At 44.3% G+C, this 19704-nt stretch overlaps 1 protein-coding gene across 1 annotated transcript in view; it reads left to right on the top strand.

The window, feature by feature from the left end:
* ALG6 (ALG6 alpha-1,3-glucosyltransferase) overlaps positions 1–19704 on the top strand; it is a gene marked incomplete at its 3' end in the record, with an annotated part of 89767 nt that overhangs the window by 44080 nt on the left and 25983 nt on the right. The window contains exons 8-9 of the mRNA XM_082265661.1: positions 1916–2051; positions 14219–14304. Coding sequence (XP_082121787.1) covers positions 1916–2051; positions 14219–14304 — 222 coding nt within the window. The remainder of the gene's footprint in view (positions 1–1915; positions 2052–14218; positions 14305–19704) is intronic.

Raw genomic sequence — 19704 nt, 5'->3', positions numbered from 1 at the left:
TTTTTTGAAGAAATTGTATTTATTTTTTTATTGGACATGTTTTATAACAGAAAGTAGAAAATATATTTTTGATTGCCGCCTGACACCCACAAACGCTCCCCGCTGAGAGAGAAGGACGGTCGGCTGTTGTAAACACAGCTGACCGTTCTTCTCCCTGGAATGATCACAGAGCCCCTGTGATCCTTCTATGTAGGAACACAGGTCTCTATGATCATTTCATAAGCCCCACCCCCTTACAGTTAGAATCACTCCCCTAGGCTCACATTTAACCCATTGCTCACTCACAGTGTTTCCCCTGCCAGTGTCATTATTACAGTAACAGTGCATATTTTTAGCACTAATTACTGTAGTCATGTCACTGGTCCTGACACCCGCGATCGCTCCCCAATGATAGAGAAGGACAGTCAGCTGTTGTAAACACAGCTGACCGTTCTTCTCTCTGGAATGATCGCAGAGCGCCTGTGATCCTTCTATATAGGATCACATGTCTCTGTGATCATTTCACAAGCCCCGCCCCCATACAGTTAGAAACACGCCCCTTGATACACATTTAACCCCTTGATCACTTACTGTGATAACCCCTTCCCTGCCAGTGTCATTATTACAGTAACAGTGCATATTTTTAGCACTGATTGCTGTAGTAATGTCACTGGTACCCCCAAAAGTGTCAAAAATGTCAGCTAGGGGTCTGACCTGTCCGCCGCAATTTCACAGTCCTGCTAAAAATCGCAGATCGCCGCCATAACTAGTAAAAAAAAAAAAAACAATAAAAATTAAAAATCTTTCCCGTAGTTAGTAGACGCGATAACTTTTGTGTAAACCAATCAAAATGCGCTTATTGCGATTTGTTTTTTTTTTCTTTTTTTTTTACCAAAAATATGTAGCAGAAAACAAATTGGCCTAAAATGTTAAAAAAATTTAGATTTTTACTTTTTTTTTTTTGGATATGTTATATAGCAGAATGTGAAATATATATATATATATATATATATATATATATATAAATATAATATAATTTTTTTTTTTTTCAGAATTGTCTGTTTGCGATTGTTTTGTTTTTTGTTTTTTTTTTTTTACCAAAAATATGTAGTAGAAAACAAATTGGCCTAAAATGTTAAATCTAGATTTTTACATTTTTTTGTTGGGAATGTTATATAGCAGAATGTGAAAAAAAAAAAAAAAAATTATATATATATATAATTTTTTTTTTCAGAATTGTCACTACTTTTCTGTTTATAACGGAAAAAATAAAAATCGCAGGGGTGATCAAATACCACCAAAAGAAAGCTCTATTTGTGGGGAAAAAAGGACATCAATTGTATTTGGGTACAGGGTCACACGACCGCGCAATTGTCCATTAACGTAACGCAGTGCCGAATCGCAAAAAATGGCCTGGTCATTAAGGAGGTAAAACCTTCTGGAGCTGAAGTGGTTAATTGAACAATCTGAAGTTAGAAGCTGATTGGTTTCCTTGCACCAGATTTTCAATGCACCAGTTTTAGTAAATCTAACCCATATTTCGCCATTCTTTTTTCTTTTCGTTTTTCTTTTTTTTTTTTTTTTTTTTATTTAAAAAGCTGTTAATGGTGAAAAAAAATCCAAGATGTGTATATGGCAGCATTGCACTGAATGATTTAAGTATCTTAGTAAAATATCCAATGCTGTATTAACCCCATTATATATTGTTTGTTTTATGTGAAAGGTCCACTTCATTAACAGCAGTTGTCACTTTAGCTTGTCTCTGCAGCACTTTACATTTACGTCCCCTACTGTGCTATCTGCCACTTATCCATTTAATGGAGACATCTTGTCACAAGTTGTCACTGGAAGTCTTTAAATAAAACGTGCCTCTTTTAAATCAGAGAAATCCCCCATTGCCTATTATCTCAAGCCGTCTTATTTTCCCTTTCTTCAGGTTCCTCTTCCTGTTAAAGATCGGAGCGACCGTCATTGGCGCTTTTGCCCTTTGTTGGATGCCTTTCCTGACAGACGCTGAGCAAATCTTTCAAGTCCTCCGGAGGCTGTTCCCCGTGGGCCGCGGCCTCTTTGAGGTGGGTGAAGGGTGCTCTGTTGTGTTTCACATACACTGGAATCACTTGCCGGATGACCTTTGGGGACTTGTGCCCAGAACTCGGAGCTGCACGGGGGGCCACTAGTAACCAGAGCTTCTTGTTCTACGTCTCGTTTGCCGGTCTCGAGTTTTTTGAGTGCTTCAACCCTCCCCTCGTTTGCTCGGAGCTCGGTGCCAAGATATTCCACATATTGCATCATTAAAAGCCCGCTTCACTCAGTCATTTTTCCACTGTAACAGATTCTGGAGTAAGTCAGCGTGCCAAAGCGGGATCATAAACGTATCGGCTGTTATGCGCTCTCTTTTCTTACTCCTGTAATGTGCTATGCTAATTGTTTGCCTTTTAAAGCTATAATTATTTTTTATAGAAATCATTCTGCGGCTTTAATGCAGCCATTATTTTCCCCCGAAAAATTGATTTGCAATTTCGCTCTCTACTTTTTTTTTTTTTTCTGCGCTGCGTGGCTGCAAACGGTGCTTTCGGCTGCTGGGCTGTAAAGGGAGAGCTCAATCAGAGCGAGGATAAAGGGGCACGCCGTAAGCAGCTGGTGCAGAGATTTAGGATAGCAGTGTACAGTCCTGTTGTGCTGCACCTTAAGGAATGCCTTTTACCCCATTGAGGGAGGTCTTGTGCACAGAGGGCGAGGAATCAAGCTGTACTTTCCATGAGAATCCATTTAAAATTAATTTGTTATTAAAAGAGAAGTTCAGGTTTTCTTTTTTGGGGATTGAGGGGGGTGGTCTAAGAATCGTACTTGCATAGGTGGATGCTGCATCTGTCCCCACACTGACTCTAAAGCCCCATACACACGCATCGAAAATTGGCAGGGAATTTTCGGCCAACGTCCGATCTGCCGATTTTCGGCTTGTTAGTATGATGCTTCCGACAACCAACTCCGACTTTTCGGCCGAAAAAAATCTGGTGTGCAGGCTATAAAATTTTTGTTGGCCGTCAACATAACGGACGATTTTCGTGCAGTCAGTACAGATTTCAACAGGGAAAAATCTGTTGAGCAAGTCTGGGCATGGTCAGAGAAGAAAAAACACAAAGAAAACAATCCAACACATGACATCACTTCTGAAGTAGAATTTTGTTGGCTGAGAAAATTTGTGTGCAGTCTAGGCACATTCCAACCAAAACACCACTGGACAAAAGTTGGACGATCGGTCGGCCGATAATCGTTGCGTGTGTACGAGGCATAAGACTGAGAACCGAAGACCGCCGATAGCTCAGTTCTCGGAGAGCTGGTGACTGGCAGTCACCAGCTGTCTGCTCTGCCCCCCGTGCTCACTGGAGCACTGGGCTGTGGAGAGGATGGGAGTGGCTGGCTCAGGCTCTCATCGGCTTGCTGAGAGGCTGAGCTGGGTGCCAGTCCAGGGTTGTGGGCGGATCCCAACCATATTGTCACAATTTTGCCCCAGCCTGGACTGGCTCTGTGACGTCAGCCGACAGCGGGCTTCAGCCCACTGTCTGCTAAAAAAGGGTCACAGGAGTGCAGAATTAACTGCATTCCTGTGATCCACAGGAGAAGTACTCCTGGCTGTACTTCTCCTTTTTAAAGAGAGTTTTTTTGTTTTATTTATTAAAAAATATTCAAAGGTTCTTTTTTAAAGTGGAGAAAGAAAGCAAAAAAGGAGTTGCAAATGATGGCTCAAACACAGGTTTGTAGAAAAACAAGTAAAACATGTACTTTATTGAGGTTGTAACAATTAATATACTATATAAACAAACATAGAGGTATGTTCAGAGGCCTGTGAACTATATCCCAAATAAACCACGTTCACATTAGCGCGACTTGTCAGCCTGACAAGTCGCGCTCCCTCGTGGTCCATTGACCGCTACAGGACCCGTTCTAATAGGAGCGACACAAGTCGCTCCGACTTAGAAAAAGGGTCCAGGACTATTTCGGGGCGACCTCGGAGCGACTTGCATAGACTTCCATTATGTGAAGTCCCTGCAAGTCGCTCCGAAGTCGTGGTGCAATGTAACGCTCCAGATGACGTCGTATGACGAAACGCGTAGGGCGTGGTTTGTGTACGTCAATACGTCACTTCCGGTTTTGGTGGTTTGAGCCAGTGGAACGCGGAAGCGACCCGGCGAACACCATTCAAGCTGATCGTGAACTCCCCAAACTGTGAGTGGATGCTAAATATTTTCGCTTTATACAACAAATGCTACGCAATGGAGGTTTATTCTTTGTTGTAGTGACCAAGAAGTGTCGAGTCAAAGGCTTAAGAGTGCGGTAAGCAGCGGTGCTTTTCTTGGTGGAACATCCGCCGGCGCCATATATTGTTTTAGCACGGATCACAACACGTGGCACTTGGTTTTATCAGCACTTGGCACTTTGTATAAATGTATGGTATATGACATTTTAAATATGGCACAATGAGCACAGCCCAGGTTAATACCTATTGTTGGTTTTAAACGGCACGTAGCACTTTTCACTTTGTTTTACAGCACATATTTGCACAATACTATTTAAAGTGGTAGCGCCGGGTCCAACATTTCTTGCATTTTTCTAATGCACAAGTCGCCCCCGAAGTAGTAAGGAGTCGTGTCGCGCTAATGTGAACCGGCTCTAAAACAAACAATAGGCCTCAGAGACACTCCACCCCACGCCCAGGCCGCATGCCGCCCACCCCACACAGCAATAAATCCCTCCAGTGCAGAACCAAACGCAGACTCCTGTCAGGGAAAACCCTAATGAGTATTCAGATGCTCCATTGGAGTAGCAATAGTGGGTAGGAAGTTGAGCTGGATCAGGGGGGTCAAATGATCCATAGGGGGAAGAAGCAACAGTCCAGTATGCTGTGTGTGTTGGCAAACCAACACATGGACCTATTCCTTCCAAGTAGGTGTTCCATTGGAGACACAGATTTTGACATAATCTACTTGTTGCGGTCTAGGAATTGATGTGAGCCGCAGTGTAAAGAGTTGATGAATGTCAAACAACTCGGTTAGAAAGATGGCAGTGTACTATGATTTTTGATGTACTGAAATCATTTGTCCATCCTCAGCAAGAGAGTGGGAAACATGGAGATGGATAGCTGTGGAGCTTAAGAAGACTTCAGGCTGTAACTCCGGGGTTATAATCATTGCTGTATAAGGCCTCAGTATTTCATCCTTCATAAAACGCTGGTTGTTTGTAACTGTAAATAGCGGTCACTTTGCCAGAGTGAATGCATGTCAGAACAGTCCAGATAATGTCCTGGTTAAATTAACCACTTAAGCCCCGGAAGATTTTACCCCCTTCCTGACCAGGGCCTATTTTGCGATTCGGCACTGCGTGACTTTAACGGACAATTGCGCGGTCGTGCGACGCTGTACCTAAACGAATTTGACGTCCTTTTTTTTCCCCACAAACAGAGCTTTCTTTTGATGGTATTTGATCACCTGTGCGATTTTTTTTTTTTTTGATCATGCGCTATAAACAAAAAAAGAGTGTCAATTTTGCAAAAATAACAATATTTTTCACATTTTTTTTATATGAAAAAAAAATATAAAAATCAAAATTTTTTAACATTTTCGGCCAATTTGTTTTATGCTACATATGTTTGGTAAAAAAAAATCGCAAAAAGCGTATTTTGATTTGTTTGCGCAAAAGTTATCGCGTTTACTAACAAAGGGAAAGATTTTTGTCATTTTTGTTTTTTTTTTTTTAACGAGTAATGGCGGCGATCTGCGATTTTTTTTTTTTTTTTTTTTTTTTTTTGCGGTACTGCGACATTGCGGCGGACAGATTGGACCCTTGACTGAAATTTTTGACACTTTTGGGGTTACCAGTGACATTACTGCAGTAATCAGTGCTATACATATGCACTGTTACTGTAAAAATGACACTGGCAGTGAAGGAGTTAACTGTATTGGAGAGGGAGGGGTTAAGTGTGTCCTAGGGGCGTGTTTCTAACTGTGATTGGCTTCGGCTACTAGTGTAAGAACAGAGATCAACGGTCCTACTTAGTAGAAATGTCTGATCTCCATTCTTACACAGGGAAGAATGACAGGCGGCTTTGTTTACACCAGCCGCCTGCCTTTTTTCCGGTGTAACGGACGATCGCGAGTGCCCGGCGGACATCGGGTCCGCCAGGCACACGCGCAGGGGGGGTCCGTGACCGCGCGGGAGCGCGCCTCCGGCTGCGCGCTTGCTCCCTAGAGCCTCACAGGCTAGCGACGTAGTACTACGTCGCTTTACCTGTGAGGGGCTGACCGCCGCATTAAATAGTTGTGCGGCGGCCGGCAAGCGGTTAATACAGTTTCTGGCGTGACACAAATAAAGTGAAAAATTTCTCTTACCAGCGGTAAAGTGAAGGGGGCCAGTTTGCAGGTATAGACTGGTTGTCTTCTATGGCAATGAAAGCCGTTTTCAATGCTCCCAATAGGCTCACATCCCGTCTCTCCAAGGCTGAGGAATAAGGGTAGGTAGTGGTGGGCTCAAATTGTTACCGATTCCATGCACATTGGAAATCACAGGTATCACAGACATCCAGAAGGTTCCCCGTGTTCCGGACAGCTGGCCGGGACGGCGTTACCGTACGGGCATGGGGCGGAGTGAGAGGCTCCGGCGTGTGACGTCAACGCGTTTCACGTGACCCAGCACGCTTCGTCAGGACGTCCTTCAGGATGTCTGTGATACCTGCGCTTGCTGGACGAATAAAACGGAACCATATATGGCCAGCTTAGTTGGGCCTTCAATTTATTTTATAAATGGTTCTGTAAATTCCCCCTGTAGTGGTCATCTATACTGGGAAATGTGATTAGAAACCTTTTGACTGCTGAAATAAATTCAGAAAGCTTACCTGTTGACCAAAAAAAAAAAATATTCAGTTCATCTCTACATTATATGCACATTTCCTCCTTTTTTGTTTTTCTCTTTAAGAATGCTGCAAGTATTGGAAAAAAAAAAAAACTGTTGAGCTGCCAAAAATCCAGTGAGCACCTAACTTTCTCTTTTGACAACACTACCTCTGCTGCATTGAAATCCCATACGGTGTAGTCAGCCCTTCTGTAGTTCTTTCCAGATTTGGACAACAGAACAACTCTCCACACCAGAGGCAAAACTAGAACCTTCAGGGCCCTTGGTGCAAGAAACCATAAAGGGCCCCCACATCATGGCAAAAAGCTGAGACCCAGTCACAAGCGACCTTTGTGACCCTGGTAGTTTAGCCATTGTTCTCAGTAGTATATTTATTTTATTTTTTTTGTTTTAACCATTTTATTTTATTTATTTTACAATTTTATTTTTAGGCCCTGTTCACATTGCCGCGATCCGACTTCCCGGGGCGACCTCCGAGGTCGCGGTGCGAGCAGCGCGCCGCGACCTCGGAGCGGCCGGCACAGACTTTATAAGATTGAAGTCAATAAAGGTCGCTCCGGGTCGCCCCAAAGAAGCTCCGGACCCTTTTTCTAAGTCGGAGCGACTTGTGTCGCTCCTATTAGAACGGGTCCGCTGCTTCCCTATGGAAGGCGACCTGTGAGGCGACCAGGTCGCCTCACAGGTCGCCCCAGTGTGAACGGGGACTAAAGAGCCGGTTCACACTGAGGCGACACGACTCCTTACTACTTCGGGGGCGACTTGTGCATTACATTGCACCACGACTTCGGAGCGACTTGTAGGGGCTTCACATAATGGAAGTCTATGCAAGTCGCTCCGAGGTCGCCCCAAAGTAGTACAGGACCCTTTTTCTAAGTCGGAGCGACTTGTGTCGCTCCTATTAGAACGGGTCCTGTAGCGGTCAATGGACCGCGAGGGAGCGCGAATTGTCAGGCTGACAAGTCGCCTGACAAGTCGCGCTAATGTGAACCGGCTCTTATTATGATTGTTTACATATTTTTAGTAGCCTAATTGGGGAGCTTTGGTGAAATATCAGGGGTCTTAAAAAAACCTCTGATGTTTCCCCTTTGAGACAGAGAAAGGAGATTGAGGACACAGCCCTCAATCTCCTTTTCTGCAGCCTCAGCAGCACACTGAAGCATAGTAAACACAATTTGGAGGGGATTGGTTCTTCTATATGCTGCCCCCACCGCTCCTCCTATCCAGTTGTACAGGGGGCTGGGTCGCAATTGTGACCCCTGTAACCCCTGTAGGTACATGCGCCCCTGCTCCTAACATAAGAGGAAGGTGTTTTATAGTCCATGGAAAGAACTGGGCAGGGCTGACTACACTGCTTGGGTTTTCAGTACAGCAGTGGCACTGTGTTGTAAGCTCATGCAGGAAGTTAGGAGCTCTATAGATTTCTGGCAGGATCAGCAGTTACTTATCTGTACTTGCTGCATTTTTAAAGAGACAAAACATGGGGAAATGTGCTGCAGGAATATACTGATCATTTATTTATTTTTTTGTCCTTCAACTTTCCACCAATGGGCCAGGTATTTGAATGAAATATTTTTCTGCAGCATTGCAGTGTTCTTGGATCCGCCAATCAGCACCTCGTATCCGTTCTCGGGCGTCCTTCGGTCCTGCCTGCTCGCACAGCTGTGGACTCGGCAGCTGTTGGCAGGATGGGTTTCGCGGACATCATCGCTGTGGTTACCAGTTTAATTTTGAAAGTGATCCTAGCACAACTGTTAATGTCCTCAGCCTTCCTGACGTGTCACCCATTAACCTCATCGCTGCTGGGAGAGATTGTGTGCTAATGAGGCAAAAAGCCCAATTTTACTTAACCACTTCCCGCGAATCGACGTAGCTCTATGTCAGCTCGGCGAAGCTGTTGTACAGGGGTGATGCCTGCAGCCAGAGGCATCATCCTGGTACCATTTTTTTTTTTAGCATATTTGGCTTTCAGGTGATAACGTTACCCCAGCGTGTTTTTTTTTAAACTGTGCTAAAATTAAAAAATTAAATAAAACAAATGGCAAAAAAAAATAAAATATTTAAAGTGCCCCCCGTCGCCCGTGAAAGCGCTGTTCAAACCACACATGTGAGGTATCACCACGATCGCCAGAGCGAGTGCAATAATTCTAAAAAAATAACTACTCTGTAACTCTCAACTGGTAACCGTTAAAATTTTTTAGAACATTGCCTATGGAGATTTTTATTGACCGTAGTTTGTCGCCATTCCGCGGGTGTGCGCAATTTTAAACCGTAACATGTTAGGTATTTATTTACTTGCCGTGAACTACACCTCTTGATATCAAAAATCAAACTTAGCTTTGTTTACACAGGCGTTTTTGAATCGAGGGCAGAATCGCAGCGATTCATAGGCGTTTTAAATGGCGGGTGGAATCGCTGTGATTCTGTCCGCGATTTCAAAAGAGGCTGTTAAAATCTAAAATTTCAAATGGCGCTGTTAAAACATGACATCAGTACATCAGCGGGTTCAGGTGCCGTTCATTTTAATCGCACCTAAAAATGCAGTGCGATTCTGCCACGATTGTCGTGCAACAAATTGTGTAATGCATTTTGATCAAAAGAAGCTCTTTTGGGCAATAATCACGGCAGAATTTCACCGCGTTTTTAGGTGCCATTGAAATAAATGGCACCTGAACACGCCGAGAAGTGATCTGAGGTTTTAGCGCATTTGAAATTGCGGGCAGAATCCGGAGTGATTCCGCCTGCGATTCAAAACTCCGATGTGTGAACGGAGCCTTAAGCCCCGTACACACGATCAGATTATCGAACGATCTGTCGTCCGTTTTTTGTTGCATGCTAGTCTGATGTGGAAAGTGAAGAGGTTTTTTTCATACTAATTTTCCCATATGACAGAATTCTACTTCAGAAGTGATGTCATGTGCTGGATTGCTTTGTATGTGTTCTTTCCTCTCTGAGTATGCCTAGTCTTGCTCTTAAGATTTTTTTCCGTTTGAAATCTGTACTAATGAGACGAAAATCGGACGTTGTATTACGGACGACAAAAATTATATAGCCTGCACATCAGGATTTTGTCAGCCCAAAAGTCGGAGTCGGCTGTTGAAAGCACCATACTAACAATCCGAAAATCGGCAGATCGGTCTTCTGACGAATTTTCCCTTCAGATTTTCTTATCGTGTGTACGGGCCTTTAGGCTGCATTCACACCTGAGTGTAATGATTTACTGCTGTTTTTATTTGAGCGTTTTTAGAAGTGTATTACAAGCGTACTACAAGCACTTTACAGCTTTAAGCATTTTTGTTTAGCCAATAGAAAGCATTAGTGGGGGTGGAGAGCTGCTGTTTTGAGCAGAAAACCAGCGATAAAAAGCTTGTAAACTGCTCCTGTCGCACATTTTCTGGCATTCCAATTGAAGTCTTTGGGCCCAATCTGCCTAAAGAAGCTCATGTACTTTTTTGAGCGACAGGCCTTTTGCTTCAGGCGACAGAACGCTCAGAGGTGAACAGGGACCATTGAAATGAATAGGATTTGGCCTGTTGAGCATTTTAGAGCTTTAAGCAGAAAATCGCTCAGGTGTGAACGGGGCCTAATATTTGCCCCTGTAAAAAAATAAAAAACATACTTCTCGTTCCAGTGTTGTCTTGCTTGCTGGGAAAGTTCTACCTACACTTCTCTTCTCCAGTGCTGACATCCTGAGTTGAGATCCAGCACGTGCGGAGACACGCTGCAGTAGCCTTTGCCAGGTCTATGGCACCTGGCAGATCCCCACAGCATGTTTGCAGATGCATCGGATCCCTGGAGCATGTGTAGAAATGTCACATGCCATGCCAGTATATGGGCAGATACCCTACAGAGTTACTGTGCATGCGCGGGATTCCACAAACTGCCTTCTGGGATGCGTGATGTAGAAGTCCCAGGAGGCAGTTTGTGGGATGTTGTGTATGCACAGAAATGCTGCAAGGGCATGCACAGTGTCTGAGTTCATCATTCTCTCTGAGGCGAGGAGTAATGACATGGAATTAAGAAAAATTTGAATCAGAATAATATATTATCATTTTACAAAAAAAAAAAAAAATCATAAAAATGAAACCCAGGTGCAGCCTCCTTACATAAAAGGTATTTAAATACCTAAATAAAAACAAATAGGGTGGGGGAGCAGGCAGAAGAGGGGGCTAAGAGCCGGTTCACACTAATCCGACTCAAAGTTGCCCCAACTTTGAAGCCCGTGCAACACGACTTCATCACGGCTTGTAAACAACTTCTCATAATAGAAGTCAATGCAAGTCGCTCCGACTTCGCCCAAAAGTAGTGCAGGAACCTTTTTCTAAGTCTGAGCGACTTGAGTCGCTCTGATTAGAACGGTTTCATTGCACAGCATGGAGCACTACTTGTCAGGTGACCAAATCGCCTGACAAGTCGGATTAGTGTGAACCGGCTCTAAAAGAATAAGGGTAAATGTTTGCTTTTAAGGAGATATACAGCCAAAGCTTGTTTGGCTGTACATCTCCTATGGATCACATGAGTGTAGTTTATGGTGCACTCCTGTGACCCGTTTTCAGCAGGGAGCGGACTGAAGTCACAGAAGTCGGTCCAGACAGCGTGTCATCGCGACCACGGAGTCGGGATCTGCCAGGTGCCTGGACTTGCACTTGGCTCAACCTCTCAGCGAGAGTAAGAGCCTGAGCTGGCCACTCCTTGCCCCTTCACAGCCCAGTGCTTCAATGAGCAAGGACGGGGCAGAGCAGAGAGCGGTGACTGACAGTCAGCAGCTCTCTGCTCGGGGAGATGTTAGAACTGAGCGATTGGCAGTGTTTGATCACTCGGTTCTCAGGGCAGAGGCGCCAGGGACAGATGCAGCATCCGCCTAGGTAAGTATAAATGGGAAAAAAGGAAACCCCATACTTCTCTTTTAAAGCTGAACTCCAAAATATGCAAACATGGTCTAAATCAGGGGTCCCCAAACTACGGTCCAAGGGCCAGATGTGGCCCTTTGCTAGCCTTTATCCGGCCCTTGGGGCATTATGCCTCCCACTGATATGAGGCACTATTTCTCCCACCAAAACCAACATTAGGGAAATATTTCTTCCACCGATACCAATAATGGAATACTATTCCTCCTACTAATAGAGGCACTACTCCTCCTCCCATTGGCCACCAACCATGAGGCCATAGTTATTCTCACTGATGCCGAGCCTGTGACATTTTCTGCCCCCCCCCCCGCAGGCCACAATACAGCCCTTCTAAAGTGTGAAGGACAATAAGCTGGCCCTTTGTTTGAAAAGTCTGGGGACCCCTGGTCTAAATCAATTCACCTTACAAATGCACTTCTGGAAGAATGGTCAAACATTCCCATAGACACACTCCTAAACCTTGTGGACAGCCTTCCCAGAAGAGTTGAAGCTGTTATAGCTGCAAAGGGTGGGCCAACTCAATATTGAACCCTACAGACTAAGACTGGGATGCCATTAAAGTTCATGTGCGTGTAAAGGCAGGTGTCCCAATACTTTTGTATAATATTTTGTATATTTTTGAGATGGGAACCTTGGGTTGTAAACTCCTTGGGGCAAGGATAGATGTGAATGTACAGTAGAGCTGCACGATTCTGGCCAAAATGAGAATCACGATTTTTTAGCTTGGAATAAAGATCACGATTCTCTCACGATTCTCTGTGTAACAAAAAAAAAATTGGGATAACTTTACTGTTACGTTTTTTTTTTTATTCATTAAAGTCTATTAATTGCGTTTGAAAGACTGCTGCGCAAATACAGTGTGACATAAAATATTACAACAATCGCCATTTTATTCTGTAGGGTCTCTGCTAAAAAAAATATATAAAATCTTTGGGGGTTCTAAGTACTTTTCTAGCAAAAAAAACTGATTTTAACTTGCAAGCAACAAGTGTCAGAGAAAGGTCTAGTCTTTAAGAGGTTAAACTTCCTTTCTCCCTGGCAGAGTGAAGGAAAAGATACAATGTAATCATTTTTGTTTATAGTTACTGGGAGACTTTGCTGATAGGCGTTTGCCGGGAAGCTTTTTTTTTTTTTTTTTTTCCACAGCTGTTCTCTCTGCTATGCAGCTATGCAAAGAATCGAGCAAATTTCAGGTTTAGATCGTCAGGGGGGGTGAATCGAGATCGCGATTTTCATACGATTAAGGCTCGGTTCACATTTATGCGATGCGGGAAGGCTGCGAATTCGCAGCCTGTTCCCGCATCGCACACGCACCCCCGGCAGTTCACACTGCCATATGCGATACGCTGGGGGTGTCAATGTAATCTTAACGACACCCCCAGTTTGATCGCATATCGCAGTGCGATCGTGCAGTTCGCACAGGAGCGGATCGCACAAGTGTGAACCGCTGTGCGATCCGATCCTGATGCGGCTGCAAAAATGCCTCCTGTGCGTGTTTGCTCCGGGTGCGATGCGAATTTAGCCATACAAACTGTATGGCTAAACTCGCACCGCACAGCTGATCGCATGTAATGTCGGAGCAGTGCGCTCCGACATTACATGCGAACCCGGCACTCGCAGAAGTGTGAACCGGGGCTAATCGTGCAGCTCTAATGTACAGTATGTAAAGTGCTGCATAAATAGATAGCGCTATATAAATAAATAATTGCATATGATTACATTTAGAAACATAGAAAAGTGCGGGCAGAAAAAGACAGAGTAGTCCATCGAGTCTGCCCATTTGTTTGCTTTTTTTTTTTTTTTTTCTTGTTTTGACCCAACTCAGTTTTGCTGAGCGGGGGATCGATCCGCCGATCCCCACTGAGCAGACGAATGACAGCTCTGTCTCTGCTTACTTTGCAGAGACAGAGCTGTCAGGTCCCCGCTGTCCTCTATGAGGAGATCGGATGAGAACGGACCACCTGTTCGTTTTTATCCGATCCCATCCAATCCTCCAGACAGATGGAAAATAGGGTTTCCATCCGTCCGGATTTCACTGACAGTATCGGATAGCAGCGGGTGTCCGCTGACATCCACCGCTCCATAGGGCTGCAAGGAGCATCCGATCCGGTCCACCTGAAAAACTGACGATCGGATCGGAAAGTCCATGTGAAAGGGGCCTATCTGTTGACTGGTTCGCTACCTCTGCTGGAAGTTTATTCCAAGCAACAACTACCCTTTCAGTAAAATAATCCTTTCTAACATTAGTTTGGAACTTTCCTCCAGTTAGTTTGAGGTCATGTCCCCGTGTTCTTGATTTTGGTTTCATGTTGAAAGAACTGCCCTCCTGAACCTTATTCACCCTTGTGAATTAATTTGACAATTGCTGAATTTTTATTCATTGTTTGTTATTTCATTGATCCCTTAATATCTGTTTTTATCCCCTTCAGGATAAAGTGGGCAATGTTTGGTGCAGTTTGAGCATCCTGTTTAAAATTAAAACTATTTTATCAGCGGAGACCCAGTTAAAACTTAGGTAAGCCGATCTTTAATTGTTTTTTTTTTTTTCTTTTTCTGGAGAACATTTTTTTTAAAACGTGTAAGTTAATGTTAATCTTGTCAGTGTGTGTTTGCCTTTTGGGGGAATTAACAAAGCGGATAGGCCTATTTCAGGTCTATCTACGCCACTCCACACCAGAGTGAAATAGGAACTGGTGCGAGTTCTGAGCCTAATGCCTCGTACACACGCAACGATTATTGGCCGACCGATCGTCCGACTTTTGTCCAGAGTGGTGTTTTGTTGGTTGGAATGTGCCTAGACTGCACACAAATTTTCTCGGCCAACAAAAATCTACTTCAGAAGTGATGTCATGTGTTGGTTTACTTTCCGTGTGTTTTTTCTTCTCTGAGCATGCCCAGTCTTGCTCATCAGATTTTTGTCTGCTGAAATCTGTACTGACTGACGGAAAATCGGCCGTTGTGTTGACGGCCAACAAAAATTTTATAGCCTGCACACCAGATTTTTTTCGGCCGAAAAGTCGGAGTCGGTTGTCGGAAGCATCATACTAGCAAGCCGAAAATCGGCCGGTCGGACGTTGGCCGAAAATTCCCGGCCAATAATCGATGCCTGTGTACGAAGTATTAAGCCCCTTTCACACGGGCGCACTGCCCGACGGAGTCCGTTCTGCTCAACGGGGGATTGATCTGCCGATCCCCGCTGAGCAGGCGGATGACAGCTCTGTCTCCACTCTGTGTGCAGAGACGGAGCTGTCAGATCCCCGCTCTCCTCTATGGGGGAATCGTATGAGAATGGACCGCCTGTCCGTTCTCATCCGATCCCATCTGATCCGATCCTCCAGACGGATTGAAAATAGGGTTTCCATGCATCTGGATTTCACGGACAGAATCGGATCGGATAGCAGTGGGTGTCAGCGGACATGTCACTGCTGACACCCACTGCCCCATAGAGATGTATGGAGCATCCGATCCAGTCCGCCTGAAAAACTGACAGGCGGATCGGATCACCTGTGTGAAAGAGGCCTTAATAACAAAGTGTTTGTGACAAACTTCAATATAGAAAACTGCCACAGATCCCCGTCAGATTGGACATGGCGTACCAGATATGAATTGTCTGCTGGTATCCCGGCAGGCGGCTCCCTTGCCTCTCTCTGTCCGTGCAGTGAACACTTTTCTCACAACCCCTTGCTTTTGGACGTGCAATGCCAAGCCGCTGCAAGCAAAGCCAACAGAATACTGGAATGTATATAAAAGGGGATTCACTCCAGAAATAAAGAGATTATTCTTCCACTCTACAAGACTCTGGTCCGGCCACATCTGGAGTATGCTGTCCAGTTCTGGGCACCGGTCCTCAGGAAGGATGTGCTGGAACTGGAGAAAGTCCAGAGAAGGGCAACAAAAATAATTAGGGGAATGGAGGACATCAGCTATGAGGAAAGACTACAAGCACTGAACCTATTCTCTCTGGAGAAGAGACGATTGAGGGGGGATATGATATCAATGTACAAATACTGCACTGGTGACCCTATCATAAAGAACAAACTATTCAGAGAAAGGGAATACAATAAGACGCGTGGCCACTCACTAAAACTAGAGGAAAGGCGGTTTAACCTTAAAATACGCAGGGGGTTCTTCGCTGTCAGAGCAGTAAGGATGTGGAATTCTCCTTAGGCGATCGGAAGCTAAGGTTCTCCTCCCCTCTCCCTCCCGAAGTCTTCTAGGACACATGACAGGTCCCAGAAGACTTCAGGACCTATCACATAGTGCAGCGCCGCTCGCGCATGCCCAGTGGGCACCTAGCTGTGAAGCCGCTGACTTTTAACCACTTCCGCACTGCTCGCTAAAGCTGTACTGCGGCAAAGTGGCTCGATAACGTCTGGCGACGTAGTACTACGTCACCAGACAATCCCCTCTCTCGGCGGCGGCGCGCTGCTCTTCCCCGATCGTCGGGGAATCGAGTGTGGAAATCTCCTAAGTGACAGGCAGGGTCAGATTGCAGGGTTCAGCATAGCTGAACCTGCGATCTGTCCTTGTGTCACATAGTCACCTCCCCCCACACAGGTCAGTAAGCACCAGGCATACATTAACCCCTTGATCACCAATAAAAATTAACCCCTTCCCTGCCAGTGTCATTTTTACAGTAACAGTGCATATTTATAGTATTGTAGTAATGTCACTGGTACCCCCATAAGTGTCAAAAATGTCAGTCAGGGGTCCGATCTGTCCGCCGCAATGTCGCAGTCCCACAAAAAAAATCGCAGATCGCCGCCATTACTCGTTAAAAAAAAAAAAAAAACACCAAAAATGACAGAAATCTTTCCCTTAGTTGGTAAACGCAAAAACTTTTGCGCAAACCAATCAAAATACGCTTATTGCGATTTTTTTTCACCAAACATAGGTAGCAGAAAACAAATTTTAAAAAATTTTGATTTTTACACTTTTTGGTGGTGGGGGGGGGGGGGGTTAATTTCATATAAAAAATTTGAAAAATATTGTTATTTTTTTCAAAATTGGCGCTCTTTTTTTGTTTATAGCGCAAAAAGTAAAAATCGTACAGGTGATCAAATACCACCAAATTTTGTTTGGGTACGGCGTCGCACGACCACGCAATTGTCAGTTAAAGTCGCACAGTGCCGAATCGCAAAAAGTGGCCCGGACGTAAGACCGCAAAATCCTCCGGTGGTAAAGTGGTTAAATATTAGAACTTACCTGTCCAGGGTTCCCATGATGTTGGCACCCAAAGCCGATTTTCGTATCAGCTGTTGGATGCTGCTGCCGCCATTCAGGGTAGGGGAACCCAGCAGTGAAACCTTTCAGCTTCACTGCTGGTTCCCTACTGTGCATGCGCACGGCGGCGAAGGAAAAAGGAGGGGGCCGGACTTCCGAGGGACAACGCAGCGGCACTGTCTCCCAGGAGTGGGGAAGGGTACCTGTCAAAAACAGGTACCCGTTCCCCTCTCTCCCCCTCCCCCCTGAAAGGTGCCAAATGTGGCACCGGAGGGGGGAGAAAGCATATAAGCGGAAGTTCCACTTTAAGCATCCATGGGCCTGAATTGTTGTTATACCTATGTGCAGTCATATTGTTACATAAACATGCTGTGCTTGCTGCTTAGTAGTAAAGCACACTCCTACAATGTGTTCACTTAAGGCCTCTGTACACGGCTTTTGTTGTTGTGCCAGAACTGCTTTCTCCCCATACACGTACACACAAGCACTAAATATATATATGGTATCCATAAAAGTCTCATTAATCAAGCTGACTTGCTTTGGTGAGACTGCTTAGTGGGGCTTTTTTCAGTGGGAATATGGGGGAACGCAGTTCCGGCACCTCCAGCACTTAATGTATGTAATGACCAGGAGTGCTGGGGTATATTGGAGGGTCTACTCATGTTGGCTGCTGGGGGATGTATTGTCACTCGAGGTATCTATTGCTGCTGGTAGGGAGGATCTTTGGGTATTTTTGCTGAGGGTTTATTGTTGATGGGGGAGACCTACTGTTAAGGGAGGAGTCTATTGTAGCTGAGGGGAAGGGCCATTGTTGTGTGTGGGGGGGGGGGTCTAATGTTCCTGGGAGAACTATAGTTGCTGGGGGAGCCTATTGTTGCTAGGTAGACCTTTTGTTGCTGAGGCGGCCTGTGGTGCTGGGAGGGATCTATTGTTACTTTGCGGGATCTGTGTTTGCTGGGGGATCTATTTTTGCTGGGGGTCTATTGTTGCTGCAGAGGGTCTATTTTCCTGCCTTTTGTTTGCGAATTTCATACAAACTACCTAGCACCAAAAAATTATATTGGCTCTGTATTCTCTAAAAGGAACAGTTCTGGGAGGTGGGTAGGGGGTGGAAGCGAGGGACGGTGCATGGAGGTGGATAAGGGGCGGAGACAAGGGGTGACTTGAAAGGGGGGAGTACCTGCAACTACTGAGTTGGGGGGGGGGGGGGGTCATGAGAAAAGTCAGAATATACAAGAAGCAGTAACAGCTCCACACTTCTGGTTGAAGAGTCCCAAATTATATTTTGTTAAATAATTAGCAAAAAATAAGCCAACAAATTTCAGGTGATTAGACCCTCCCTTTTTATCAGGGCTACATCACGAGTAAGGCCCCTTTCACACTTGTGCGACTTTTCATGCGATTTGGGACTGCAAAATCTCATGACAAGTCGTTCTCCATTATTTCCAATGAGTACCATTCATATCTGTGTGACTTCAAAGTAGTCCCTGCACTACTTTGGCACGATTTTGAAGCGTTTTAAGGCCAAAGACATTCAAGCCCAGTCAAACTCGCATCAAAATCGTGGCAACAAAGTCACGGCAAAATCATGGTAAAATTGCGTGACTTTGAAGTCGCACAAGTGTGAAAGGGGCCTAAGAGTGTAGAAAAGTTTGTATAATATATAAAATTCATATTCAGATAGATCTGTTATAACATGAATTGTAAATATTTTACGAACTTTTATAGTTGTAGCCACAATCAAGGACTACCATCATTTTTACATTTTAGAGGGCTTCTAATGTGTATAGCTCAGGTGCCGAGAATGTTCATGTTTGATCTCTTCATGAAGCTTAAAAACATTGCATTTAGTTTCCCCTGGGGATAGTACCGCTCTTGTTAAATTCCTTTTCTTCCCCGATATCAGTGTTGCATATGTGATAGACACCAGCACTGGTCTCCTATACCTCCATCTGCACATGGCCATTCATAAAATGTATGCAGAGGGATGTGGGGTAGGGACAATACTCCATCTCTGATATCTACTATGCAATATATATATATATATATATATATATATTTTTTTTTTTTTATATAAACCCTCAAAAAATTTTAACGTTATGGTGCTTGGAATTAAGGCGGATGGATGCACACCTTTGCGTTCATTGAAAATAATGAAAATGCATGTCACACGCATGCCGACATTCACATGTGAACGCATCATATGACAATGCTTGTGGATGCACGGTGACATGCGTTTCTGTTGATTTTCAATGGAAAATGCATTGGGGGGGAAAACACCTAGGTGGGAATTTAGCCTCAATGTGATATCAAAAGTTATTTTCAATCTTGTTTAGATGGTGATCTTTGTTAAATAAAATACATGGTGATCCCGGCAAAATGAATGCTTTAAAAGCTCAGAACAGAGATACATACATATTCTAAAGTGAAATATTTTGCTGTCCTGTCTACATTTTTCAAGGAGGAGGAGATATATATATATATATATATATATATCTATATATACAGTGCCTTGCGAAAGTATTCAGCCCCCTTGAACTTTGCAACCTTTTGCCACATTTCAGGCTTCAAACATGAAGATATAAAACTGTAATTTTTTGTGAAGAATCAACAACAAGTGGGACACAATCATGAAGTGGAACGAAATTTATTGGATATTTCAAACTTTTTTAACAAATAAAAAACTGAAAAA

Source organism: Pelophylax lessonae, assembly GCF_965119305.1.
Source record: "Pelophylax lessonae genome assembly, chromosome: 8".
NCBI lineage: Eukaryota > Metazoa > Chordata > Amphibia > Anura > Ranidae > Pelophylax > Pelophylax lessonae.
The sequence above is the reverse complement of the archived record's forward strand: the minus strand, read 5'-3'. Positions and strand labels throughout refer to the sequence as shown.